This window comes from Heteronotia binoei, chromosome 12 (assembly GCF_032191835.1).
Source record: "Heteronotia binoei isolate CCM8104 ecotype False Entrance Well chromosome 12, APGP_CSIRO_Hbin_v1, whole genome shotgun sequence".
Taxonomy (NCBI): Eukaryota; Metazoa; Chordata; class Lepidosauria; order Squamata; family Gekkonidae; genus Heteronotia; species Heteronotia binoei.
Genome location: NC_083234.1, coordinates 45285443 through 45313296, shown reverse-complemented (window position 1 = coordinate 45313296; position 27854 = coordinate 45285443). Strand labels below are relative to the sequence as shown.

At 41.9% G+C, this 27854-nt stretch overlaps 1 protein-coding gene across 1 annotated transcript; it reads right to left on the bottom strand.

Annotated features, from left to right (window-relative positions):
- Nucleotides 1-25940, bottom strand: IKBKB (inhibitor of nuclear factor kappa B kinase subunit beta). The gene is made up of 21 exons (XM_060250948.1): nucleotides 25682-25940; nucleotides 22686-22780; nucleotides 22011-22128; nucleotides 20038-20107; nucleotides 19037-19125; nucleotides 18094-18183; nucleotides 16585-16709; nucleotides 14914-15021; nucleotides 14011-14140; nucleotides 12902-13096; nucleotides 12377-12491; nucleotides 11502-11625; nucleotides 10811-10962; nucleotides 8966-9027; nucleotides 7600-7709; nucleotides 6095-6144; nucleotides 3943-4042; nucleotides 3587-3734; nucleotides 2916-3043; nucleotides 605-695; nucleotides 1-236 (listed from the first exon to the last, which is right to left on the bottom strand). The coding sequence occupies exons 1-21, from the start codon at nucleotides 25823-25825 to the stop codon at nucleotides 168-170; spliced, it is 2313 nt and encodes a 770-aa protein (XP_060106931.1). The 5' UTR covers nucleotides 25826-25940; the 3' UTR covers nucleotides 1-167.
- Nucleotides 25941-27854: the final 1914 nt, after the last annotated feature.

Sequence of the window (27854 nt, the reverse complement as noted above, 5' to 3'; positions counted from 1 at the left end):
TACAGAAAATCAGTTTTATATACAGATCCTTAAGAGATTCTCAGGTAGCTATAAATCTTTATGCAACCATACGCCAAGGTTTCCCATTGTCAGAATGGCCTGTAGTAGCAGTTCCCTCATAGGAGGAACACACTGAGTGTTTAAAAACACTGCTCAGTGAATGTTTTTCACATCTGAGTTTGTTCTGGGTTCTCTCGTTCTTCTACTTGAAGTTTCAGCCAGCTCCAGTCCAAAGCCTAAAAATAAATCAGATACCAACAGTTAAATGCATCTCACCTATAACCTACCTGTCCCTCTTCTCTGATTCTAAATATGCTGCTCCCTTTGCTAAGAACTTTTGTTTGGCGCAAGGTATCAAGAGGAATAGTTAAACGTTTGGCTATAGGTAGAGGAAGGTGATGTAAATATTATTGAAGATTAACCATGCCTGTTTCTTTACTCTTCTGTGCCTCTTTCCTTCCCCTGCCCTAGTTACTAAGCATATAATAACATATTTAGAAGAGAACTAAACATGGACTTAGGTAAGTGGGAACTAATTACTCTTTTTGTGCCTCCTTCCTTTAACCTCAGTGCTTTACAGTTAAAAAAACCCTAGAGGTATTACCATAAAACTGAGGTCTTGATCCTTCATTGTGTCAAGCATCACGTTCTCTAGTTGGCTGCAGAGGCTTTGAGATTCCATCAAGAGCACTTCACTTTAAGAGACAAATTACAAAAGATTGGTGTAAAAGAGTGCCATGCAAGTATAGAAAAAGTATTTGTTATAGAGAAATTCCACTTGCTGATGCACATTTTTTGCTAAGATCTGAAGAGCTACTTAAGCTCCCCTGAGAATCATGCTGAATATGCTTTTAACTCTCCTTGGTTTCAGAACTGCCCATGTTGAAGGCTGTTTTCCGAGGAGAATGTCTGATAACCCCAAAGGTTCTTTGGTTTGTTTCTGTTAAAAAATCCAACAGGTTTAATAAAAACAGGTACTTGAAGGGAAACTTCTGGTCCTGTTGCAGAAAGCAAATTCATTAACTGACTTGAGAAAAAAAACAGCTACAGTCCAGTGTCTGGGCAGATGTCAGAAGCTAGTATTTATCTGCAGGCATTACAGTGTACATGCTTTTTAATGTAATGAGGGTAGACTATCAGGTATAAGATAGGTAAAAATACAACATGGAAAACAAACACACCGCAAAAACAAAAATGATCTCTATTCTTTTGCTACATTTTCTAAATTATGCATTCATTCACTTTAAAGGAGAGGTTTAGAATTTCTCTGTTTCTGATAAACTCACTAATGTCATTAGTCAGTCCTAATGAGCTGGAAACACACACCATGGACTAAATCAAACCAAAGTAAGAACAACGTGTATAGAAGCATTAACACTGCAGATTTCCATTGCCACAACTTCAGAAGCCTCCCTACCCAAGATATTTGCTAGTACCTTTGTGTTTACATGTGAGAAGGCTGTGGTCAAAAGTTGCCTCCTAGTAATAGGCTATTAATGTTTTAACCACACCGAATGATTTCCATTCCTCACCTAGATGTGAGGTATTTTGAATAGCTCTTCCCCATATCTGTGCTTTGTTGCATTTCTTTGTATGAATAAAAGCAGGGCCGGCCCTAGACTGTCTGTCACCCTTGGCAAGACTAACGTCTGGTGCCCCCGCACTGATAATGTCATCGAGTCACATGGGGAATGCCCAATTTGGTGCCCCCAAAAGACCAGCACCCTAAGCAATCACCTAGTTTGCCTAGTGGCAGAGCCCGCCCTGAATAAAAGACAATGAGCGACATAAAGGACCAGGTTACCTTTGTCCCAACCCCACTTTTTTTTAGGGGTGATAGAGAATTGGTATATACCTGAAGCAGTGGCTAATCTAAAGGATGCATTTTGCCTAAATGTAGCCGTTATTATTGTTAAGAAACAGACTACACACACACACAAAGAGAAACGTGATAAGAAATTACACAAGCTGCTCTGAAGGGGAAAGATGCTGATAGGGACACAGAAAGGGTAGCACAGCATTTTATGAAACCAAGAAAGGCTTGATTGTATCAAGTGGGTAACTGTGCTGGTCTGCAGTACAAGAGCTAGCACAACAGCACCTCCGAGACCAACAAGATTCCCAGAGTATAAGCTTTTGAGAGTCAAAGCTCCCTTTGTTGGACATGAAATTATATCTGACAAAGAGCTTTGAATCTCGAAAACCTGTACTCTGGAAATCTTGTTGGTCTTCCAAGGTGCCACTGGACTCGAGTCTTACTCTGAAGGGACTCAATCATAACTTTAGAGGAGCAACTGCAGAACTTGATCACAGAGGAGGGAGACAGCCCTCACTCACAATTAAGAAATTGTAACTGCTTTGTTAGAAGTATATAAAATGTTCCTCCTTTGCTGACATTTTCCAGTGGTTTAGGAAAAGCTTTGTGTGTTATGTGATTTTTTTCAAAGAATCCTGCACCCGGTGGCATGAATTTACCTAAGGCAGACCTGTGCTGCTGTTGACACAGCGGCCCCCTCCCTTTCTGTGAGCAAGCTCTATCCATTCTTCTGGTAACGATAAAATGCTAGATACAAATATTATTACTCCCCCCCCCTTTCTTGTCCTCCACACTGACATTAAAGGTTTTCAGAGTTTGACTACCCCAAAGCCAGAGGGGTAGTTGTTTAAACTATCCTGTGGCTCTTCTTGTACTTTAAAACTTGTTAAACTTCAGAGTGCCATGAGACTCCAATTAGAGTTAGTATTTATGTTCTGCTTATCATAAAGTTATCTTTCAACCAGCCAAGTGGAGTATTGTGAGACTGCAGATGAAGTCATTCAAGCACCCCACAACAAACCTTCAGAGAAGAATTATTTACAGAGACATCATTACAGAGAACCTGTCCGGAAATCTGAACAATCACTTTAAACATTACCTTTTAAGCATGGGGTCTTGTAAATTGCCATTGGGGGCTGAGCCCTGCAAGGACAGCTGACCGGGATTACTAAAACGTGATGTATTCATGCTATCTGGGCTGCCACTGACAGGGCCACGCACCTTACTCTGCAAGGAAGGAAAAGACAAATTACATTTTCTGTGCACAGCAAAGTGGAGAAATAAATTGCTATAATTCAGTGGGAAGTGTTGCTGCCACCATCCTTCCAGGAACTGGGAAGGAAGAAGGGTGTGTTAGTGCAACATTGGCAAGATTTTAAAAGTCCAGTTAAGGCTGTGGTTTTCACAGTGAGTTCTGGGGAGTCCTTAGTTTCCTCAATGGGAAAAACAAGGAATAGCAGCAAAAAAATTTTCCCCAAACATCCCCTGCAGTGTTTAGCCCTACAACAGTGATGGGAGTGGTCAATGGCACTTTCCTAATTAAAGCAAAGTTCTACCAGAGTCGCAGATACTAAAGTATGATTGAGAACATAATCCATTTCTACAACACATGGAGATTTTGTGGCAGATGTGCAGAGATGCCTCAGCTGAGAGCATTTGTGCCTAGACAGAAAACTTTTACAAGTTGCTTGATTAAGGGATGGAAAAGCAGATTCAGATATGCAACCTAATCTCTCAATGGGAGAAAAAATATTTTTCCACCGCACTCACACAGGCAATTTTCAGCAAGTTCCACAGTTCTTTCTGCCGTTTCTCCTGGAGCCCGATAACCTTTTTTTCATCTTCATTCATCAGCCGCATCACTTCATCCACTTTAGGAAACAGTTTTAGTGCATTTTGTTTGCACACAACTGTGTTGCTGAAAAATAACAGTCTAGTCACTAGTCAGCAGCTGACTCCTGAAGCCAGGAGCAGATGAGAGAGAGAATACATTGCTCACTAGTAGGGCATGACGCCATCGCTAGCCTGCAATAGTCTGTGCATTGTGTGGCATTCTGCCTGTTCCCACTCTATTCCAAGTCGTCAACATAACCTTCCCCCTTACAACATGTGGTTTGGGATCCTACCTGAGCTGCGCATAAAGAAGGCAGACTTTCTTTTCAAAGGTCTGAATTGCCTGCAACAGCAGTCGTACCACATCCTGGCAATCTCCACTAGTCCTTTGATCTAGCGAAAGACATATTAGATACCAAAAATCAGGGTGAGGAGAAATCATTTTAAAAAGCATGAGCAAATAATTTCATATTGGTCTTAGCTCTTTTCAGGAAGGGATAGAGCTTGGGCAGCAAGTGACAGCAGTAAAGATCACACCTGCAGTATAATGAAACAAACACCATCTCTTGTTTTTGTCATGGCTACAAATGAAGATATGAATAATATTATTTGGGACACATTCTCAAATACTACTTAATGTAAATTAGAGCCAATCGTTATCGTCATTTTAGGACTATCAATATTGAGATGAAGCTTACAGGAGAGGGAGAGTTGAATGCATGAAAGTGGTTGTTAGATCGCTTTACTCTGTTGTCAGACTCAAACTCTTTGGCACTACAAGTCTTCCCATCCTAGGCTTTCCAGTGGTACAGCAGTTTGCAGTGAGACTACTGCATGAATAATCCATGCATCAAATGAAATTTTCATGCAAATCAACCCTTAAACACTGGCATCCCCTCCCCATTTTTTGTTCACACACCACCAAGTCAGTTACTGAACATTAAAAGTTGATATGTTATTAATTATTATTTGTATTATTTATACACCACCATAATCATGCATAGAGCTTTACAGAGTAATGATAAAGAACATCCCTGCCCCAAGGAACTTAAAAACTGAAGTTCAATATAGAGGAAACAACAAGGAAATGAGACTGAGGCGGCAAGAAAGAAGTGGAGAAAGTGCATTCCTCCCACAATTTTAGGAAGGAGTTGTGCTGGAGGTTTTACAGAAGATGTGGGGTTTAGAGAAGGCTTTGAGGAAAGTGAGTATGATAGCATCACACAGTGTTCAAGGGGGGAAAACCCAGATGTAAGTGGGAGGAAGGAATAATCTGGGGATGCAGGAGACCTAAAGCACAGTGTAGTGGAACTCATGCTGCACCCAACAGCAGATAGAAAAAGGTTGGCATCCACACATTGTTGGATATTGTGCTATTGTCGAACTATTAACTGGATTGGACTAGGTTGTCCACAGAGGACAGTTAAAAATCATTGTTATAGCACAAGGATAGCACAATTACCAATGGTGTTTGGGTGCTGCCAGTACAGTAAAGAGAGGGCACCGCATGGTCAGAAAAATGAAGAATGAATTATTTTAATGATGGGCTGCTAGAAAGAAATGAGAGGGACTTCAATGGGACACCAAAGAGGAATCAAGACAAGACCCTCTTCCTTTTCAGCTTGTGTTTATGAAAACTCAATTTCTTTATTTTTTACAAATTTCTATGCCACCTTTCCACCAAAATTGGGTCCCCAAGACAACAAACATCAAAACATTGCACCAATAAGCATTAAAATGCCATTTAAAAGAGAACATTATAAAATATTTAAACTATTCAATCAAAACATATAAGCACATACTACACACCATGCACCACTAGGGAGGAAGGCCAATAACAGCGGAGAAAACAAAAAATCTTCACCTGCTGGCAGAAGACAGTGATAGAAGGAGACAAAAAAATCTCCCTGGAGCAGGAGTTCCAAAATTTTGGCTCCACAATTAAAAGAAGTTCTTTCTTCACATGCCACCCATCAAGCCTTAGCTGGCAGGGGCACCCAAAGCAAGGCCTCCAAAGATGACAGGAGAGAAGATGGTCCTTAAGGTATCCTGACCCCAAGCCATTCAGGGCTTTAAACTTCACTACCAGCACCTTGAATTGCACATGGAAGCAAATAGCCACTGAAGATGGAACAAGAGGGGTGTATAGAGGGGCGTATAGTGTGAATTGGAAACTAAAAAACTGTCAGCCAGCTCACTAAGTCAGCTTAGTGGCAACACTGGTCCAAGGGTGTAAAGGAATAAAGGAGAAGTAACTAGGTTTGTAAATCAGTATCTGCGTAACACTATAAAGTTACACTGGGGCCCTGTAGGGCAGGCTGGGGAACAGAGGCATGAGAAAGAGCTCCCGACAGTCAGTCTTACATCCCTTCCCTCTTCTTCCACTTGGGCTCCTTTGGAAGAAAACATGCTGCAGCAATATTGCAAAGCTATTAAACCTTTTACCTCTTGGCTTTTCCCTCAGTCTTCGGTACAGGTCCTTGGCTTGCTCCTCTCTGCAAAAGCATCAAGAAACACAACACCACCCTGAAAAATCTGGATTTGAAATAAGTCTTGCATAGTTCAAGAAACAGAATTATCCTGGAGACAAACTATAGGTTTCTGAGTAGCTGAGTGTGATGTGTTTCTTTATCTGTTTTGCCAAGTGGGTCAGAGAAAAACCTATCATACTTCCTTCTCTTTTGTCCTAAAGCAGTCTTACATTCACTGCCTGTTTTTAACAGGAAGAAGTGGGGAAAATAGGAGGCAGGTGGCTATGCTGTAAGCAGGGTGACAAGGTTCAAGACCCTTTGCATAGCCTCTCTCAGCCTCACTCCTCCACCTGTAAAAGAAATACTGGAGAATGTATGTATGTTTTGTTTTGTTTGTATTTTGTATATATATTTATATTTTGTTTTCTGTTGGTATGCTATACTTATACACAAAGAATGATTGCAGATACAGTCATTGATTGCTCTATTTGTATGTTTATTAAATTCAATAAAAAAGTTTTTGGACAAAAAAAGAAGAAAAAAAAAGAAATACTGGTAACTCACCTCACAGGGCAAAAGTTAACAAAATAAAAAGACTGTAAACAGCTTTTAATCTGCTACTATGCACCTTGCCCTTGTGAATTGCTACCCTCCCCTCATTTCTCTTCTCTGGCCACAGTCTCCATCTTTTTCTGCTGACATGGCTTCCACTACAAAGAGCCTCCACTGCCTTCGCGGTATCACCTCTTTTCTGGACAATGACAGCCAGAGTCTTAGGATGCTTTGGACCAGGGAGAGCTTCATGCAAAACACTAAATTCTGACCCTTGCAGCATCTGAATCTATGCAAGCAAATACAAATTTTTGGTTATTTACTGACCTAAAATTTAAATTCCTCATATTTCACAATTCAAGATGGCTAACATCAGTTAAACATGAACAAGACCAACTACATATCCAAAGAAGTTTCATTTAGAATACAACTTTTCATTTGTATTCTAAATGGGGTGAGAATTAAACCTAGTTTGTACACCCAGCATGCTGGAAAGCTGAACAGTATCACATCAGTTTGAAAAGGTGGGGGGCATGTAGTAGGTTTTTCCTATTCTTCTCTGGCTAAGAAAGTCCTTGCATGTACAGAAGTAGAATTCAATCAACCAACCTCACCTGCAATAAGTAATTATATAGCCCAGGAAAAGCTTTACTACTTGACTATGTTGAATGTATAAATGGGCTTTTACTGTTTGTCAGAATAAGAATTAGATTACCAACTGTCCTTTTTAATCCTGGGTAAATCTTTTAGAGAGGCCTTGAGAAACCCAAACAAATAAAGCCCTGTTCACTGCATTATATATACTGCCACTTAAACTCTTGCCCAGGCTGTCAAAGGAGGACCATTTTCAGTCCCACCAAGCTGATGAACACTAGGGAAAATAATCTCTTTTGGAAAAAGTATTAAAACCATAGTAGCATCCCTTACAGATCATCCAAGGAGCTCCCCTGTTTGCGGCCCTGTGGGATCCTCTGTAGGTCCACAATCTCTGTCTGCAGAGCCATTGTCTTCTTCACCAGCTCCTCAACTTCCTCCTCCTGACAAAGAGAAAAAGACAGACATGGGAGCAACAGCAGCTTGGGAACCATCCTGTAAATTGTCAAGAAACTATCTCCAACCAGTTTCAGCTTAGTGTTGATTAATCTTGGATGTCTTTGCAGCACTGAAGCTCAATCTTGTCTCCCTAATCAGTCTTCTGCTTTTGCTTCTTTTTCTCTACCTCTTCTCTCCCCTACCTACCACTCTGTAGCTTGAGCTTGACTCTGTTCTTCCTTTTCATCCTTTCATTAATGCCAGATCTAAGTATTACTGATTTCTGCTCATTAAAATTTAAAAAGTGCACTAATTTTTGCTGTTGATATATTTTAAATATTAGTTTATTCCCGTATTTCTTCTAAACTTGATGCTTGCAACAATTTATGTTGATTCCCCTTATCTAAACTACCATTTCAATTCCACTCTCCACCTCCACTTTTCTATACATAGTTTTGTCTCTCTGCGATTCTCTCTTCAATGGCTTTCACTCCCTTGTTGTAGTCACCTATTTTTGCTGATAAATGCTGACATATGATTAGTCCTCTCAGGGCTTTTTTGTAGCAGGAACTTCTTTGCATATTAGGCCACACACCCCATGATGTAGCCAATTGTTTAAGCGCTTACAGGGCTCTTATTACAGGGCCTACTGTAACCTCTTGGAGGATTGGCTACATCACAGGTGTGTGGCCTAAAATTCAAAGGAGTTCCTGCTACAAAAAGAGCCTTTGTCCTCATTATATTTATTTTATTTCTTTAAAGTACCCACAGTGCCTACAAACCTCGTGCTTTTCCACTCTCTAAACCAAAATGGTCATTTTCACTCAGGAATGCTGTACCAATAAGCCTCAGGCATGCCACTCTGCACAGTTTTTTAAAGCTTTTGCTTAGTTGAGCATTTACCACTTTATTCTCCTCCCCTCTGTCTTAATTCCCAATTTTCCCTTATTTTATTATACTCTGTATAGCACATGTTTTATATTATGTTTCACATAGTGTATAGATTTTGTAAGGTGCTTTATAGACAACAAATATTGCTACATTATTCTAAAAGAAGGGAAATAAGAAGAAATGTACTGCTCATCAGTCCTTACACCACTAATCTGCACCTTTCCCCTAAAGTCTAGCACTACAGACCAAGCTCTCTGCTTACCAAAAATCATTCCCTTTCTCTTACCAATTTATGGGCTCTGGCTTGCTAACTCAGATTGCAAAGGAGATATTCAGTGAAGCAATTAATGCTAAAAAGTTGGAGACATACTTGCCCACAGAGTTCTACATCCTGCTCCATTTCCTTCCAGGCAAGTAGTAATTTCTCAGAGGCTGTGAAGGGAACATAACAATGTTTTTCAAACTTTGAACCAAATTAATCTTCCTAAACCAGAAAAATATCCGCTTGAGTCTTTTTAAGGGTAACAAAGATCAACAGAGATTACTAATTGGCTGGCGAAGCCAAGGTCTGGTAATACAAGACAGGGATTTAAGGCAATTTTGGCCCAGCGCACACTTTACAGTTTACAAAGATGATATCACAGGGTTCTGGCTAGCAATTAATCCTTAACAGACCAAGGACTGAAGGGCCAGTGAAGCCTCCATTATTGGTTGCACTGGGAAGGTAAAGGCAGAGAATATCTATCAGAATGCTAGTGCATTCAAGGACGTAACACACATTCTATTTAATGAGTTGATTCTATGAGTGATTCCTCACCAGCATTCACTTCGCCCCCCCGCACTTCTCCTTGCATTGGCACAAGCCATTGATTTCCCACCAATCGCTCCCCAGCACCTCTTGCTTTGGGGCTACTTCCGATTTCCGTAGCGACAACTGGAACTCCAAAAAACCAGCATCATGTTGCTATGACGGTAATAGGAAGTAGCTGCAATGTAAGAGGCACCCATGGAGCAACCACTGGGGAATCTATCGTTTGAGCTGACGCAGGGAGAAGAGCAGGGCGGAGCAAATACCAGTGAAGAATCATTCTATATATTTTCTCTTTTATGAAAGAAAAAACTGATGAGAAAGTACTGTTGAGAGATTTTAGCACAGATGAATATTCAGGCCTGCAATCCCTTACCTGCATTCCAGCAAAAGCTGCAGCGCATAATTCTGTTGACCAAGCAGTTTGGTAAATAATACAAGGAAAAGATCAACAGCCTCTTTGAGCAATTGCTTGTACTTGAGGCTCAGTGCTGGCTAAGGTTTGGGATATATATTTTTAGGAAAAACTTTCCCATTGCAATTTAGGTAAGTGCAAACTGTGGGGCCTTCATGGAATATGATTTGTTGATTCCGTGGCTAAACCAGATTCACATACTGCAAGGTCAACCCAATTTTGTTTGGTGATGATTGATCACTGATAATCTGGCTTCGACGATGTCTTTATCTAGTCTTAGGGAATTTTATCTAGTGTTAAGGAATCTGATCTCCAATTTTGTTAATATAAAGGTCTTCATGTTTTTCTTTTGATCTCTGCCTTACAGGAGACCCACATGTGGGCCTCATTTAGAGAAATCTGCGTAACTGTTGCCTTTGACAGATGCAAAGGAATGCCCTATTTTTCTCCTCCTTTGTCCCAGTAACTTGATGCAACTTGACAAGCACCATCTATAGCAATCTCATTTCATTTGCAGTACATCCTAAACCCAGGTGGCAGCTGCAGTCTTCATAACAGGGTCCCACAGAAGTCCCTTCACTTTTAAGAATGTCACTATCTGGGTCTGAGACTTACCACTCCACAACTACGGAACTGTCTCCTGGAAGTATACCTTACTCTAGAGGAGGTGGAGGAGGAGATGATGATTTACACCCTGCCCTTCAGCTTATAATCATTTTCCCTTCCTCTCCCTATAACAGACACTCTGTGAGGTAGGTAGGGCTGAGAGAGCTGCTCTTGAGAGAACAGCTCTGAGAGAACTATGACTGACTCAAGGACACCCGGCTAGCTGCATGTGGAGACGTGGGGAACCAAACCCATTCTCCAGATTACAGTTCACTATTAACCACTACACAAAACTGGCTAGATGAGGCATTAAAACTGATTGTAAGACAGCTTATGGGACAAGATGTGGGCCCCACTAACATGTCTGCTCTGAGAGTGAGACTCACTGATTCCAAACTCAGTTTGCTCATTGTACTTCTCCAGGTCAATCTGGATACTGGTTTTGAAGAAGTCTAGCTTTGCCTTCAGCTGCTGGGACAGGGAAGCCATTGAGTTCTTCATCTTGGAAAGTGTGCTGTTATGCCGCAGCAAGTTCCTCCTGCAAGGCCACGGAGGGTGGAAGGGGGAAAGAGAGATTCTTAGTTGAGTCTCAGCATACTAAGCAATGAGTTGTGCATCTGTGTTCTCCCATATTTGCCTTCCATCCCCATACAATGTCAACACAATAAAATAACCCAAAACTTCTTAAAGTCTTGAAGTCCTTTTAGTGCCCCATGAGACACATTCTCAGTGTGTGTATGCCATGTAGTTATTATCATCTTGCATAAACAAAGAACTTGGTCCCAGGTACAGAATTTTGCATCTTGAAAATTCCTGCATTCTGAAATTTCAGAAGCCAAAAGGCAACTCAGCAGGGCTTCCAGACAAGGAAGTGTACTGATTAGGTCCCAGCTTCTTCCCTCTGATAAGCAAGAGAAGAATCAATTGGGCAAATAAAAATCTATGTTTCTATTGCCAGAGAATTCAAAGAGGGGGTACAGAGTTCACATCTGTCTGTCTAAAATACAGCTTAGCAGCCAGCTCAGTTCTATTCACTAAGGTATAGTCCTCCCTTCCACAAGGAACTCCATCACATACATGGCTGCTCGCTGACCATGCTGAAGTTGGTTAAAGTCACGATTCAGCTTCTGGATCGAATGCCAGACTTGACCCCACATCTTGCGGAGTTGGAAGAAAGAGAGGGTTTTCTTCGGATCCTGAACTGCATAAGAAAGAGGAGAAAGATTTTCATCAAAAGCGACAGGAGAACTGGACCAAAACTGGATGTGGGGTGGAGGGAGAAAATGCTTCAGAGATTGTGAAGCTTAACACTGACTGTGAAATACTGGCTTCCATGAAACAACAATTAGGTTTGTCTGGGCTTTATGGGCTTTCCCAGGCTTGGATTCATTCCTAGCAGTGTTACTTGATTGGCTGGAAGTTATGTAGAATACTTCTCATGGTCAAATCAAATCCTAAATCCTTGATCCTCAATGCTGTTGGCAACCACAACCAACAAGGCAGGACGATTTGCACTCCTTGGCCTTCCTCATTCCCAGCACACCAGGTTTGAGAAAGATCACATAAAAGATGGAAACCCTGGGAGGTGCACAAATGTACCATGATGTTGTGGGAAAGCAGGAAAAAACCCACTCCCCAATAGCATTGAACCTGGGACTGATAACCCATGTGGAAATGGCCTAAGATTTCCAATAACTAGACCTGAGACTTCAAGATATGCATTGCTCATTGCCAGTTTGTTGGGGGTTTTTAGAAAAATCCCAGCAGGAGCTCACTTGCATATTAGGCCACACCACCTGGCCTGGGAGCACGTGGTTGCTGCATGGCGAGTTGGGCCAGCTGAAGCCCTGGCCAACCCAGGTGGAGCTCCGTTCCTGCAGGCTCCAGCAGAAGAAAAGCCCTGCTCATTGCTCTTTCTCATGACAATCAGAAACAGAAGTTTATGTTCTTACGAATGTAGTTGATGCTTTCCGGATGAGGCTGCAGAGAGATCTGAGGTTCATAGGTATCTTTTCTGTTGTCAAATAGGAAGAAGAGGTCTGCATCAGCAGCTGCAACATCAATTAACTGCAAGATATACCGTAAATAACATTAATTCCACTACAGCAATGTATCTCAGTAATGGAGACATTATTTAGTCATGTCTATAATCCTGCCCTGTTCAAATGACTCAGACTGCCAAACAGCAGTAGCACATGGTCAAGCCTCATTATTCGCCCCAAATAATTCTCTGTTGTGCCTTTCCTTAAGAGGGAACACACAGGAAACAGATGCAGCATTTTTAATATAATAGGACAAACGTATCTCTTTTATTTTGCAGTCTCAATCCTTTCCACTGGGGTTCTTTCAGCAAGCACTACAGTAGGTTTTTGAAAGACTCTCTGGTTAAGAAAGAAAAAGTTGTATCTGGCTAAGTATGCCATCATCAACAGAAGGTGCCTTAGTGCCTGACTGAGGAAAAATGTTCTTGAACCTACCTTGCTGTCAGCAAGATACTGGATGTCTGGTTTCTCAGGAAACAACGCTAAGCCCCCTTCTTGCAGCAACTCCTGGTCCTGCTCTGGGATGCCAGTATCAGCCTGGATCCTGGCTTTCAAATTCTGCAAGGTCTCATCCTCTGCAAGACTGTACACGTGAATGACACCTGTTACCATATTCAGGATATGAACTAGCTGCAAAGGGAAAGGCACAAGCAGCAGGGAAAACAAACCTGCATTATTCGGTACAGAATGCCTCACCTACTCCTAAAAGAAAGCAATAAGTGGAGCTCACCCATCAGTAAAACCACCCTCTTGTTTTCTCTGCCAGAATGGTTACAGGAAGGAATGGTGTCTTTTGTGCCCACAGAATCCTGCTTTTAAGGCAAACCAAACTCTGTGACTGACACACAAGCTTTAAATAGACAGTGACATTTTAGCATGAAGATGCAGACAATTTCTCTCACATGTGTTCTGAAATGGTACAGTCTAGAGATAGAGGCCCAGGAAAAAAATGGGAAATTTGAAAAAAAAAACCCTGTACCCCCAGACTACTCACTTGCTCACCATGGAAAAGAAATTTTGGGGAACACACACATTTAAAAAACCCTCTTATTTCGGAATGAGTGGAAGACAAAATAGGATTCTTTCAAAATGTACAGTGTGAATTTTTAATGTAAAATAGCACTATTATTATTATTATACCACCCTTTCCCGAAGGGCTCAGAACGGTGCAAAACAGGTTAATATATACAAAATAATTAATTTTCGTTTACAATAAACTCAACAAGACTTAATAATGGCATGAAATTATACCTCGCTCCTTCCCTCGAGTGGATCAAGGATTGGCCATGGAGATAATATAACGAAAGTCACATTAAAGGCTGATACTTCCTGCCTATACTGTACAGACAATATCTTCAAGCATATATTTATTGTTTAAATGTGGCTAATTCAGTCAACAATTAATATCCTACAAGATAATATATTATTGACAAATTCACCCATGAAGTTAAAATATTTTAAATCAATCAATCTGGAATCTGGTCACTGTACATCCCAGGCACCATATGCCAATCTTTTATGTCTTCCCTCCAAACAGAACTTACTTTAATATTCAGGATGTCATCCAAGGCCTTGAAAGAGCCATTGGGGCCATATGTGGGGTCAGTGCCTCTCTGCCGTGGGTTCCACTTGAGCATCATCTGTAGCCATTTCTCCAGTCGATCAGCCAACACACTGCAATCACACATGCATGAGGGAAACAGTGGCCAGCAGCATGCCAGAAGGATTCTTAAAAGTGGTAGACTGAACAAAGCACCCTCCTTTCTATACACAGAAGGCACTCAAATGCCTGTGGGAGGTAAGGGCTTGTGTACACATTACAGCTGCCCAATTCCCAAGGCCTCCATTTACTGTACACCCAGCAGGTACTATAAGCCAAATCCATTTCTCCCTAATTTCCCCCTCTCATCTGTCTCCTCTTATGTGAAAAAGGACTATAAACTCCTCAGTGCTAAGACCTTTCTGTTTTCTGAAATTCTGCAATGAAGCTATAATAATAATACTGGTGATGATGACGATGACACAGTGATGAGAATCATGGAGCTTGGTTGTGGGAAAACCCAAATCCCCACTTGGTTCTGGAGTATGATGGACGGCTATGGGCAAAATACCCCATGCTCAGAGGGTTACCGTGAGTATAAAGTGACAAGGTAGATTAACAGAAAAAATTTCATTCTCCTTGCAAGAAACGTAGGATTAAAATGTAATGAATGAACTGGCAAATAAGACATTTAAAAAAAAAATAAAAATCAATTTTTTCCTCTAGTTTTTCCTAACCTAGATTTAGCAGCTATAAAGTAAGCAAGGAAAAAAAATACTGAGCAGTGCTATTTGCATACATGATTGCCCTTTCATAACTGGTGTGGAGATGCAGAACTAGTGACACTGACAGCCCAGGCAACCATAGAAGCAACTTGCTTTTTCTGACTGCACAATTATTTCCTTACCAGTTCAGATTATTGGGCTGCGGCAATTTGCTAGAAAACTTCACTTCTCCAGACAAGTCTTCATAGACAACAATATCCAGCTCACTTTTCTGCCTCACTTTTGCATGCCTAAAAGAACCAAGGTAAATTTAGGGGACTCTTTTTTCCAGAGAAAGTCTCTTCATATGCTTAACAGTTAATAAGGTTGTAGGATAAGCTTTTGTGAACTTGAGCTTTGAAAATGTCAGAGGTTTTAGTCTCAGAAGGCATATGTACACATGGATGGAAGGAAAACAGTGGGGGCAAAAAACCAAGATGCAAATAGCTAGAGTAGGTGTGCAGCATTACTATGCATTGACCAAAATGTATCTCAGATATGAACAGAAGGACTCATTCACAAGAATAGTGTTAATAAAGCCTTCTTGGCTTCCACCTTGGGCTTTGTGTAAAAATGTCACAGACCTCTCACATTTCATAGACTCTGAGTTCCAATGTTTACAGTCCCCCCGCCCCAGTGCCTGTGTGCATATTTCTGCCAGCTGAGAAGAGCAATTAAAGTATCTGATGAGTCAGGCACTAATTCACAAAAACAAATGCTACAACAAATCTATTAGTTTTTAAGGTGCCACAGGGAACTTCTTTATTTTCGCTGTAAAAATTTCTCTTTCCCTGCCTGCTTGTTTCCACAGTTCTTAGTGAATTTTCATTGTTGAACTTGAGAACGAACATGCTGTAATTTGTGCTGCACCTCAACAGATGCTACTCAGGTCATCTCCTGCCAATAAAGCTACAAAGGATATTTCAGTACTACAAAGTTCGCCAAACCTCCAGATTACCCATTTTGCTCAAACATTCACCCTCCACATTTGTACTTCCTCAGAAGCCAAGAAGACCTCACTTCTACCCCATCCTATACTCTTTACCTTCTCAGCCAACAATCAGCCAAAACACAGGAAGTAAGCTATCAAGGTGGTACCTTTTTGTGTCAGAACTCTAAAACCTTACTCGGGCTCAAGAGTGCTACCTAGAAATGAATGGTTATTCTTTTCATCCTACTACACTGAATCCTCCTGGACCAAACTTAGACCTAGGTTTCCTGTCTCATTACCAATGCTAGTATCTTTACACCTACTACCCCTCTGCATATCACACCTAATCCCAGCCTTCTCTGACAAGCAAGTTTTCTGTGTGTCAATTTTCTTTCCTGAAGGAACATCATAATTTATGAACCTAATCTGCAGTCTGAATTGGTCCAGCCTAGACACAGGTTTGCTACCAATTAGTGTACAAAAGGTAGGAATCATAAACACCCCAAACAATAAATGGTCAATTGTAAACATGCATCCTGTACAAATAAAAATCAGCAGTACAAGGAGCCACAGGATTAAATTGCAAGTTCAACCATTAAGGAGAAAAATACTGCAGCAACAAGAAATATAAACCCTCATGCTAAATAGTGCCCCAAAATGAGTTCTCTTCCTGAAAATACTGTCAGCTCAGGTTTTCCTCATTCCTCTTCTTGGCCTGAAGAGGAGACAGTGGCTAACTTCATTTATTAAAATCCACTCTGGGCCTATGGACAGCAATAACTACTTCCCTTCTCTCTATTGCACCAAACAACTACTGACCGCTTTCTTTTCTGCCTGCAAGTTACAGGAGATAAGGTCTGAGTCTCCTCCTTGAATTACTCACCATTGCACTGGTTGCCAGTTGGGCAGAAAAGGTCGGAAACCTGTTATACACTCAAATGCCAGCGTGCCAAAGCTCCAATAATCAACTGTCACTGTGTACTTCTGCTGTTCCAGCAGTTCTGGTGCCTAGAATATTGAGAACAAGAAAAAGTCTAAGTCAAGTTCCTTGTTTCCCTAAAAGGAAACCTGTACAGGGCCTGTAAAACAGAGTTCTTCCACCAGGCCTTTAGTAGAGGTAGTGGATATTGTCTTCTATAAGGCCTCCCCTTCCCAGCAATTTTTGGGATCTGATGGACTTCTGGACCTCATTACTGTTGCAGTATATTTCCAATTATGTATTTTAGCTGGTTTATATTGTAAATTTTAATATTGTTTTAATGTCAAATTACTGATGGAACCTGCCATGAGCTTGCTTGTGGGAAAGGCGGGATGTATAAACTTAATAAAATAAATAAAAGGCTCTTTGGAAGCCAGTCAGAGCTCCTGGATGGCCTTTCCTCATTCTCTTTTAAGCCAAAGCAATGTAAAAATGACAATCAAAAGCTTTTTCTTACATGGTTATCAATGGCTCCTTTGTTTGATATGTAATTAACACAATTCTCTACCACAAGGCTTAGTGATGGCTGCTAGCTTAGATGATACTTTCAAAATAGGGTTACCAAGTCCAATTCAAGAAATATCTGGAGACTTTGGGGGTGGAGCCAGGAGACTTTGGGGGTGGAGCCAAGATCAAGGCTGTGACATAACTGAACTCCAAAAGGTGTTCTGGCCATCACATTTAAAGGGACGGCACACCTTTTCAATTCCTTCCTTCCATAAGAAATAATGAAGGATAGGGGCACCTTCTTTTGGGGCTCATAGAATTGGACCCCCTGGTCCAATCTTTTTGAAACTTGGGGGGTATTTTGGGGAGAGGCACTAGATGCTATACAGACAATTTGGTGCCTCTACCCCAAAAAACAGCTCCCCCAGAGCCCCAGATACCCGCAGATCAATTTTCCATGATTTTCTATGGGAATAAATCTCCATAGGGAATAATAGAGTTCACAGCAGACATTTCCCTTCCCTCCCCCCGCTTTCTGATAACCCTGAAGTGGGGGGAGGGTCTCCAAACCGGGAGATCCTCTGCCCCCACCTGGGGATTGGCAAACCTATTTCAGAATGATTAGACAAGTTCATGGAAGCTAAACTTGAATTTGCTTGTACATAGGCAGTATACTGCTGAATACCAGATACGGGAGACAAATAATAAAGGAAAAGGAAAGCCATTGCCTTCATGCTTTGCTTATAACCCTGCCAGAATCAGGTATTGAAACACTCTGCTAGATGGGCCTTGTCCTGATCCAGTAGGGAATGTTCACATTACACAGTTGAAATGCTTACTTTTTAACAGCTATCAGCACAGTACCCACTTGGTTTGTTGCAGCAGGCCCATTGCTTTATTCTACCTGAATCCCGGCAGCACTCTCTCTCTCATACACACACAGAGAGACAGAGGTACAGTTCTTACCAGGTACTGCAGTGTTCCAACGAAAGAAGTGCAAAGGCTGCCTTGATCCAGCTCTTTGGCATATCCCAGATCAATGATCTTATGTATTAGCTGAGAGAAAGAACAGAGACAAAATTTATGTGAGCACATTAAGATGGCTCAAAGGGAAGAAACTATGGCTGCTTGCACACAGGGACTATTCTCTATGTAACTCTCATTGCTGCTGCAAACACAGAAGCATTCACAGTGGCAATGGAGCCTCCACACAGCAGTTTTCCCAGAAGTTTCCTTGCATCAGCCTCCTGAGGCCAACATTTCTTCACCTTCCGCTGAACTTTCCCCCCTATTGTAATGCTGCAATGCACTTGTCTAGCTTTCATTGCACTACTCCATTCCTCAGTTTCTAGCTTTTTTCATTGCGGTTGTAAGGGGAAATGTGTAGTGTGCACCTTTCATCTTCTAACTCTTTCTGACTAAAAATGGTGAATCAGTCAAGGCCAAAACAAATGTGATAGAAATTATCAGTCAGTCTGTTAAAGGGAAATTGTACATGTACATGCAATTTGTATTGGGGACATATGAAAAATAAAAAAAAAATTAACCGTTCAATCCCAGCTTGGTTTTGCTGATAAAGAGTGGGTTGCTTGCACTACTGAGTAGCTTGATTTCAATAAGTGAAACCAAGTGGAGGGTTGAAGAATTAAATTCTCCTTTCCCTTCCTGTGCCACCTCCATTTGACTCGGGGCTGTATGCATGCAGGCAATTTATCTTTATTAGACTGATGGAGATCTGTGATCTGTCACATTTGCTGTGGCTCAGACTCTAAGGCGGGCATGAACAAAACCACCTACTGAATCTCCCCAAGTGATACTTTGACCTGCAGGGGTGTACTTCTGCTCAACATCCTAAGTTTCTTCATGACTGTTCCAGAGGACTGGTGGAGATTCTTAGTGCACCACTCACCCTCCCATTTCCTTGTTGCAGAACAATGTTCTCTGGTTTCAAGTCTCTGTGGATTATTCTGTTCTCGTGAAGGTATCTGAGAGCAGAAGCTAGGGAGGAAAGGAGGGAGGGGCAGGAGAGAGAGAGAGTTTATCATTTTGCTGATCACCTATTAGCATCAGTTCAACTTCTGCAATCTATTGCCAATGTATGACAAAAGGCAATGAGGAACACTCAAGCACAAAGGCTCATAACACCAGAACTGATAAAGAAACAGGGCAAGCAACTTCCAGTATGCATGCTGAACAGAGACACGGCAGATAATTTTGCTTGGCACACAGGACCCATTTTCAGCACCAGGAGCTGAAGGGTGTCCCTGAGGTACTGGCAGCACCACTGAAGCTTAGTTTGCTCCCAGTGTGTCTGGCCAAGTACACACCCTTGTCTTTCCCCTCCTCTCTCTTTTGTTTACTAGAATAACAACATTTTCACATCAGACATTGCAGGTTTTCTAGTACTCAGTCAAGAAAGTTTGCCTAAACCTGCCTTAAACAAGATAGAAAGACTTCAGTGGGACAATCAGGTCAGCCTGCAACAGTGAGAACCCTGACACATTTTGCTGTTTCTCTGCAAGGTCTATTTGGCGCTCAGAGGTTGTTCTGTATGAGTGTCCAACTCCTAGTTATGTCAAAGGACAAGTCAGAAACACTTTGATTTGTTTGAATGCTCACTTCACCTACACATATTGCAAGGGAGGGTACTTCCCAAGTTGGAAAACCCACCACACCAATGAACAGGGGACACAATCCCCCTCACTGAAATGAACAGGAGCTGTGCAAAAGAACTGTCATACAGATCTCATTCATTTCAGCAGTGCAGAAATTCCAAACACTACATTATGCCCTTGCACTGGAGCTGCCTGTAATCACAGCCTTCTGCTTTTAGTGTCACTCAATTACATTCTGCCTGAGGCCACTTTTTCTCTTGCCCCATGAGGGGACTCTTTCATCTCGGCCACTTACCAATGTCTGACAGCAAGATGAGGATAGATCTTTCTTGCAGGCCACAGCAGTTATCAAGCTGGTTTAGATACTGCAGAATTAAAAAAGAGGATGTAAGAAAATTCCTTCCCTTTGCAAGGGTTTGTTAAGAATTAGCACTGGCACCAAGAGGCCCTTTTGACAGGATGCTGGCTGAGGAAATGCTCGGATTATAAACTGAGGGACAAAAGGAAGCTTTCATAGATAGTATTTTTTTATAGAATCATTCAGCATTGTGTCTTTTTGTTGTTGAGGTGCACATAATTCTGAATTTGAAACATCATGGGCCAGCTGATTGCTTCCAGGCTCAATACAAGGTGCTGGTTCTTACCTTAAAAGCCCTGCAGAACCTGGGACCCACACACATAAAAGACCACTTCTCTCAGTATGAACCCTTAGACTTTGTTAGTTATGCCACCCACCTGACTCAAGTGCTGACATCATCCGCAAGATCAATAGAAATAATAAAACAGCATCAGTAAATATTATATTCCCATAGACAGACCAGTAGCCTTCCCAGATTGATGCTGTGGAACTGCAACTGGTTTGTCCAAGGGGACACAATATTTTCTAATGTTGTTTTATTGCTTTTACTGACAATGCTTTTATGACCATTTTTCTTTAAGAGCTTGTACACTGAACTTCTGGAAGAATAAGATATATATTTCTAAAATAACAAATAAGAAATGTAGGCACGCTAGGTATGTGTATAAAGATCTCTTGAACAACAATACCAAATTTCTAACAAACCAAATGGATATCATTGTCTCAAGAGAATTAAGCCTCTTGTCTCATGCCAGGGCTTCAAGCACATCCCACACTATACCTGTCACAGATCAGCCAGGGCTCAGCAACAGTGAGGTCTCCTCAGAGGAAGAGTGATCCTGTGTAGCCAGCCCAGAGTTGACAGAAGCCAACCAGCAGGAAAATGAGCTTCTGACATGCCAAGACTTACAGCCAAGAGCTGGTGCAGAACCACCTTCAGCCCAGATTCAGCAGGTGAAAGTCAGTTGACCACTCCCAGCCCTCAAGATCACCTGCACCTTTGGAACACCACAGACTAAGGCTGAGAGCTGAGTTACAGGGTAGATGACAAAGTTCACACCTCTTGGCTCACTGACAGCTGCCTGCTGATAATAAAGATGAGTCTTTGCAGGACTGCTCCTGAGCAGCTGGCTGAAGGCATCATACTTGGACAGAGTCTTTTGGGCATGGATGCAACACATACATTCCCTGTCCCTGGCCTGCAGGACCCTGGTGTGAAGCAGAACAGGATGCTGTCATCTGACACCCAGAGCCTGCAAGTCAGTACACTACCAGTGACTGAATGACGTTTGAATCCAGTGGCACCTTTAAAATCCACAAAATTTTATTCAAAGTATAAGTTTTTATGTGCATGTACATTTCTTCAGTGTATCTGCAGAAGTGTGCATGCACACGAAAGCTTATACCCTGAATAAAACTTTGTTGATCCTAAAGATGCCACTGGACTCAAACTTTGTTCTGCTGCTTCAGACCAACATGGTTACCCATCTGAATCTATATTGTCAGCTAATGGTACATGGGATGCAGAAATAGTCTTGGTGACATGCAGGATTTTCATAACAAATCCCCCATTTCTCCCTGCCCACCAGCAAGCATTTTTGATGAGCTGCTTCCTCCTGAAACTTCCAGTCAAGATTATCCATTGTCCTTCTGTAATTTGTTTAATATCCTTAACATTTCTGTAATATTAAATATAACATCAAAATGTTTATGAACAGATATGAATGCCCCTTTCTTGTTTCTATCAGAGCAGGACCCAGGTTCTCTGCTACAGTAATTGTGGGGATGCAAGATACAAAAGACAGAGAATCACTGCACTATACCAACAAAAACAAAGCAGTCTGACTAAGTCCAGCTAGAATCCCCACCTCCCAGTCTGCCTAATGTATGGTGCACTTCCAATTACTCACCCTTCTAAGGTCTCCTCCCTGGCAGTACTCCATAGCCAACAGGGGCAAGTCATTAGGGGCAAGATTCTGCATCCCTTCTGGGACATCACGGGCAGCCACCACATTAGGATGATTTAGTCTGTAGGAAAGAAAGTGTAGATAACATACTATCTCAGGACCCATTCTTTCACTCTAAGGCAGTGGTTTTCAAACCTTGTCTATTTGGGAGCACTTTCTGCATTAACTTGTCTGCTGAACTACCCCTGAATATCAGTTGTAGAGTCTAGGGCACATTCTACAGCATATAATGTAATGCATCTTGTTGGGCTATCACCATCGTTCTTCATAAACCGCGTGTGCTGTAGTGGGGAGGCAAACTCTGATTAAGGAAGTGTATCTGCCACATTCTCTAGAACACAGCTTGAAAACAACATTATACCAGGGCATTTGTTAAATTTTAGTGTAAATGAACCCTCAGCCTGGGCCTGACAAATGATGATGATGATTAGTCTCCTCTTCCTCTCTGTTTATTGTATGCTGTTTAAAGTATAAATGCTTAAGTGCTGTGATTCTTCTGAAGGCCACAAGATGGGGCAGGCTAAATACACCTTCAATTGAACAAGATAACTCTTCTAATGCAACTTTGCACAAAACACACACAAACCACAGATTTTTCAGTGCAGGAACACTGCTCACCGCTTCATTATCTGTATTTCTAGACACCATCTTTCTCTGTTGCGGAGGCTGAGCTCCTGGCGACACTGTTTAATGGCAATTTGCTCCCCAGTCTCCTGTTTAAAAAAAAGTTCAAGAGTCTGCATACAGTGTATTGACCTCTACATTCCCAGCACCTTGACAAGAATACTGACTTTGATTTATTTACAAAACCCTGCATACTAAGCAGTACTGTTGGGAATTCGAGGGAAAACCATATATTGGTAGTATCATGTAGCAATTATACATATGGGTTTTTCACTGCCTAGGGACACACACAAGCAGCTAAATAATCTTAACTAGCACTGTTCCAAATGTTCGTATTTGCTAGGAACTGTTACCATTTTTCTGTTACCAGTTCCTGATAATTTACTGCCCCTATTTTGCTTTGCAGAGAGATGAAGGGAGTGGTTTTTAATTTTTTAAATAACTTGCACAGGTAAGTTTTCAACCCCTCCCATGGTTCTCTAATTGAGTAGGGTGGATATAAATAAAACATGTATATGTAAACTGAAAACACCAGTGCAGTAATGCTGTAAGCATGCAGTTTCTGAAAGCAGAGTCAAACACATCCCTTGGAAGAGTAAATATTCTTAAGTTAAAAGTCACCCCAGAGTCGGAAATGACTGGTGCTTGCACAGGAGATTACCTTTACCTTTTTAAAAGTGAAGGGAGGACAGATGGGCAAGAAGCTGTTATTGCCCAGCGGAGGACCATATACTGAAGATAAAAAAACGTAGCAAGTAGCAGGGTGGAAAATCCTTCACCATTGCCAATGTGATATTTGGGACAGAGGGGCTGTTTTTAACTCACATGATTATTTTTTTATATGAGAATAGAGGCATTTCAACTAAAACATTCAGTTTCAAGTCTCTGTTTTCATCTGTAAAAATGTTTTAAGGTCTATGTATAGAGACCATGGAAAACTCTGTATGACATATCAGCACATATTATCATAAAACTACATAGATTTTTTTTCCTGAAATAAAGTTTATGTGGAAATCTTGTAATTTACATGGAATTTCTGCTTGTGGAAAGTCTGAAACACATAGCATATAAGGTTGTCAACCTCCAGATTGGGCCAGGAGATCTCCCAGTATTATAATTTATTTTCAGATGACAGAGATCCATTCCCTGGAGAAAATGGCAGCTTTGGAGGGTGGACCCTTTTGCATTAAACCCCACCGATGTTGCTTCCTAAGCTCCACCCACAAAATCTCCAGGAATTTTCTAACCCAGAGTTGACAATGCAACCCTCATTAAAAAACTGAGACCATAGCATACAGCAGCAACCAGAAGCCACAGGCTGAGAGCAGGGGGAAGGTGAGTGCCTGGGTTTGCCTCAAGTTGCTTTTCTTTCTTTCCTTCCTTCCTTCAGGTATCTTTGTATTGTGTGTCTGCATCTGGAAGTCATGGCACCCTCTGGTGACTGACCCCTACTGGGAGTTTGGGGGATATTCAGAGAGATGGCTAAATTAAGCCTGTTGCTGTCCACCTGACTGCTGATATTGCAAGTTCTCCCATCCAAGTACTTGCCAGAGTCAACCCTGTGTAGCTCCAGAGATCAGGCCTGCCTGAGTTATCCAGGTCAGGGCGATTTGCTTTTTCTGTACCTGACACTAAGTGAGTGAGATGTTTCCCACTCAGCTTTGTAGGGAAAATAAACATTTCCCATAAATAACCATTTATTTTCTTTCCCTGCCAATAAAAAAATAATTTGATAGACTTATGTCTCAATGTGCCAGTTAATGTGGAAATAAGATGAAGTATCTTGGGGAACTTAAAAACCTAATAAATTTGGCATAGCCCTAGCAAACGTTTTCCTGAGTCAAAGCCTGGATTTGTATCTTTGACAAAATGGGCTCTGGCCTATGAAAGCGTAAATAGATTTACACTACTTAATAAACTGCGAGTTAGAAGACCCCCAATTAAAATACCACTTTTCCTGCAAGCTTTTCCTGTAGTGTGTGAAAAGCCACATCCCAATGTTGGGATAATAACAGTGGCCTACTTTAGAGGGCTGTTGTGAAGATATAACATATCTGAAGTGCTTTGTGCATCTGACAGCTAAATCAAAGCTCAGTGTAATATAAACAAAATTTATTTCTGGGAAATGTTTGTGTAGCTGCCTCTTCAGAAACACAGCAAATGTTTATACCTTTGAAAAGCGGCATAAACATCAGATGACGTGGGCTTCTGTCCAGAAAACCATAGGCTTCAGTGACTTTTTATAAGGCCAAAAGTTGTTTTTGCTACCCTAACGGAAGTTGCAACCTCTTAAAGAAATTGTGCCTTTCTAGATGTTGCTGCTAATGAGATATCTGTTTTTGCTTATTCGTTATTTTTGTTGCAGCCTTTGTAAGAAATTGTGCCTTTTGGGATTCCGTTGCTACTATTGAGTTTAAGATGTCTATTTTTGTGTATTAGTTTTTACCATACCACGAAGGAATATAAGTTGTAGAAGGAAACTGCTCAAGCAACCAGTGTTCATTTTACAGAGAATGCACATACATCCAGCACGTATATGTATCTGTAAAGCGAATACACTTTCACTTTACAAAAGAAACCAGGATATGTTCAAGCGTGAGGCTTAAACCACACATCCAGACAGCACTATATGAACAGTGAGAATAAGCACAAGTATAAAGAAAAACCAAGCGTGTGCATACACTGCTCCATGTGTTCACTGTGACTAGTGAACAGGAGGACTCGTTGCACGTCTTTTACTCCAGGCTATTTCACGACGTCTCCCTCATACTAAAGTGCGTTTATATACACACACGTGACGCGACCCGCTGCCACTCCGCTTACGTCACACTAGGGCGAGAGAAAAGCAAACGCGCTCCCGCCCGGCTGCCCCCTCAGGGTAGTGCGCGCGCTGCTAGCCGCCTCTTTCCCGCCAATTTAATTTTTTATTTTTAAATTTCTTGTCAAGGGCGCTTTCCCTGCCGGCCTCTCCGCGCCCCCGTCGCACCCACCTTGTGGTGCCAGCGGATGACGTTGCCGAAGCCTCCTGTTCCGAGGCGCTCCCGCATCTCCCACGGGCCGCAGGAGCCCATCGACTGAAGGGGCGCGGGAGGCGGCGGCGGCAGCGGCAGCGGCAGGGGAGGCGGCGGCGCCATAGCCGGGCCGAGCAGGAGGACCGTGAAGGAGGCCCCCGGACTAGACGAGGCCCGTTAGTAGTACTGACAACAACAGGCCCAGCGACTTCCGTGTAGAGGGAGGGCAGGAGAGCGCGGCGGGCCTGGGCAGGTCGATCTTTAAAGGGGCAGCGTCAAAAAGTGAAACGGGCGCGAAAAGAAATTGGGGAGGCCGAAGAGTCAGAGTCACGGTCTCGAATAGTAGTTTTGCAGCTCGAGATCAACCTCGGCGCCGTGTTCCTAAGCAAGCTCTAATCTTGTAGCTTTCGTCTCCCAACTCACTCAGCCTTCCGATCTCTCTCCCCGTGAGATTATTCTGAAGCTGTACTGTTTGTAGATTATTTTTGGCCTGCAAGTTACCCCCATGGACTTCTACATTTAAAACGTGTATAAATTCCACAAGGCACGCTTAGCAATTTTGGTCACACAAGGTGGCTTCCTCCAACAACTTTAGTTAAAATGGGATTTTTAAAAAAAAACAAAAAGGCAGTATCCTCAATAAAATAAACAGTACTTACAGCAGCTTCTTAACTCTGTAATCGTATTTTTTTCTTTAAAAGAGGACATGCAACATAACCAGACATGACATTTTCCTTCTGTACACTTAAGACCACCAATACATGTTTCTGTGAACAAATAGTTAGGTCCTTTGGTGTGCATTCCCTCTTCTAATGTTGCTTTTAGTGTGGTTGTGTACCCTTGTGTGATTGCTTACCTCCAAGGTCACTGAGACTGAAGCACAGAGTGTGAGGTTTACAGTAGTCAATCTGTGTTTTTCATTCATTGTGTTTGCATTACACAAGGGGCACTGCTGTAGGTACCCTTGTGGTGGAATTCAAATGGACCTGATGATTTCCACCAGTCCACATACAATTATTAGATGTTTTGGCATCCTTGCAGGGCAGAGGCAAATTTTTGACAAAATGAAGGTAAAGGATCAACATGCAGGAGCTTAAAATCATTATCCTATGCATGATTTCATTTTAGCATGCCTTCAGACATTGACACCACCTTGCGTCCATACAGGGATGCCAAATTAGCAAACCTTTTATTCTGAAGGAGGTAAAGAGCATGTTCAAAACTTTAAGGGATCATGAGATGGTGCCCATATGATAAGGGCCTCATGCTGGCACTGAAACAAAGACTCATGTTTGGGCAACAGCAAGCATTCATGAAGATAATCACAAATACGGCTAAAACAGCTGATTCCTTACATACATAAAGGTACACATGGATCAAGGAAATGTTTCTTTACACAGGGATGTTATGAGTGGTTAGGGTACAAAGTCACACCAACATGATGATACCCAGCTCCTGCTCCTTTCCATTTAACTCTAGGGAGGCAGTGGAAACTGAAGCAGTGCTTAAAGACTGATGGGCTGGGTTAGGGGGAACTAACCAAAATTTAATTAAAATGGGACTGAAGTGTGTTGTTATTCAAAGGTGAGGCTCGATTGAAAGTAGACCTACCTACTGTTTTTGAATGGGGTTGTGCTCCAGAAAGACCTGATTTAACAGTTTGGATATAGTCCTGGAGCCCTCACTGAAGCTTGATAAAGCAGAGGTGATCAGAGCAATTCTTCACTAGACATTCCTGGAAGAAGTAGACCTGGGGCCATAGTTACAGGCTCCTTTTGAAATATGACCTGAAAGTTCTATCAGCATAACGTGTGGCAGCAAGGATCTGGATTGGGACCTACTACAAAAGAGCAATGTTTGCTTCTGGACCTAGTTCAAAGTGCTAGTGTTAATTTTGGAAGGCCTAGCTCGAGACAGTTTTAGACTGAAGTATCTGTCCATCCATATGAATCTTCCCTGCATTTGAGATTTGCTAGCATGCTCTGCTTGCTGAGCCTTCTTTATCCTAACAGAGGACCAAACACTAAAATTATAGTGTAGGCCATCAGTACATACAGTGGAAAGTTATGACTCCCTGGGGCTGTTTCAGGTTCAGAAAACAGTGCAGGAGAAAGATCTAAGCTTCCTTTCCCTGTGTGATATGGTCCTAACC

Excerpts from the sequence above, each read along its gene's own strand:
- IKBKB (XM_060250948.1), bottom strand. The coding sequence starts at position 25,825 with ATGGCGCCGCCGCCTCCCCTGCCGCTGCCGCTGCCGCCGCCGCCTCCC. Across the intron at positions 10,963-11,501 it reads CATGGTCAGCGAGCAGCCAT|GAGGAACTTGCTGCGGCATA; the intron begins GTATGTGATGGA and ends GTGGCCTTGCAG. Across the intron at positions 9,028-10,810 it reads GCAAACTGAGTTTGGAATCA|CCTCTGAGAAATTACTACTT; the intron begins GTGAGTCTCACT and ends TTCCCTTCACAG.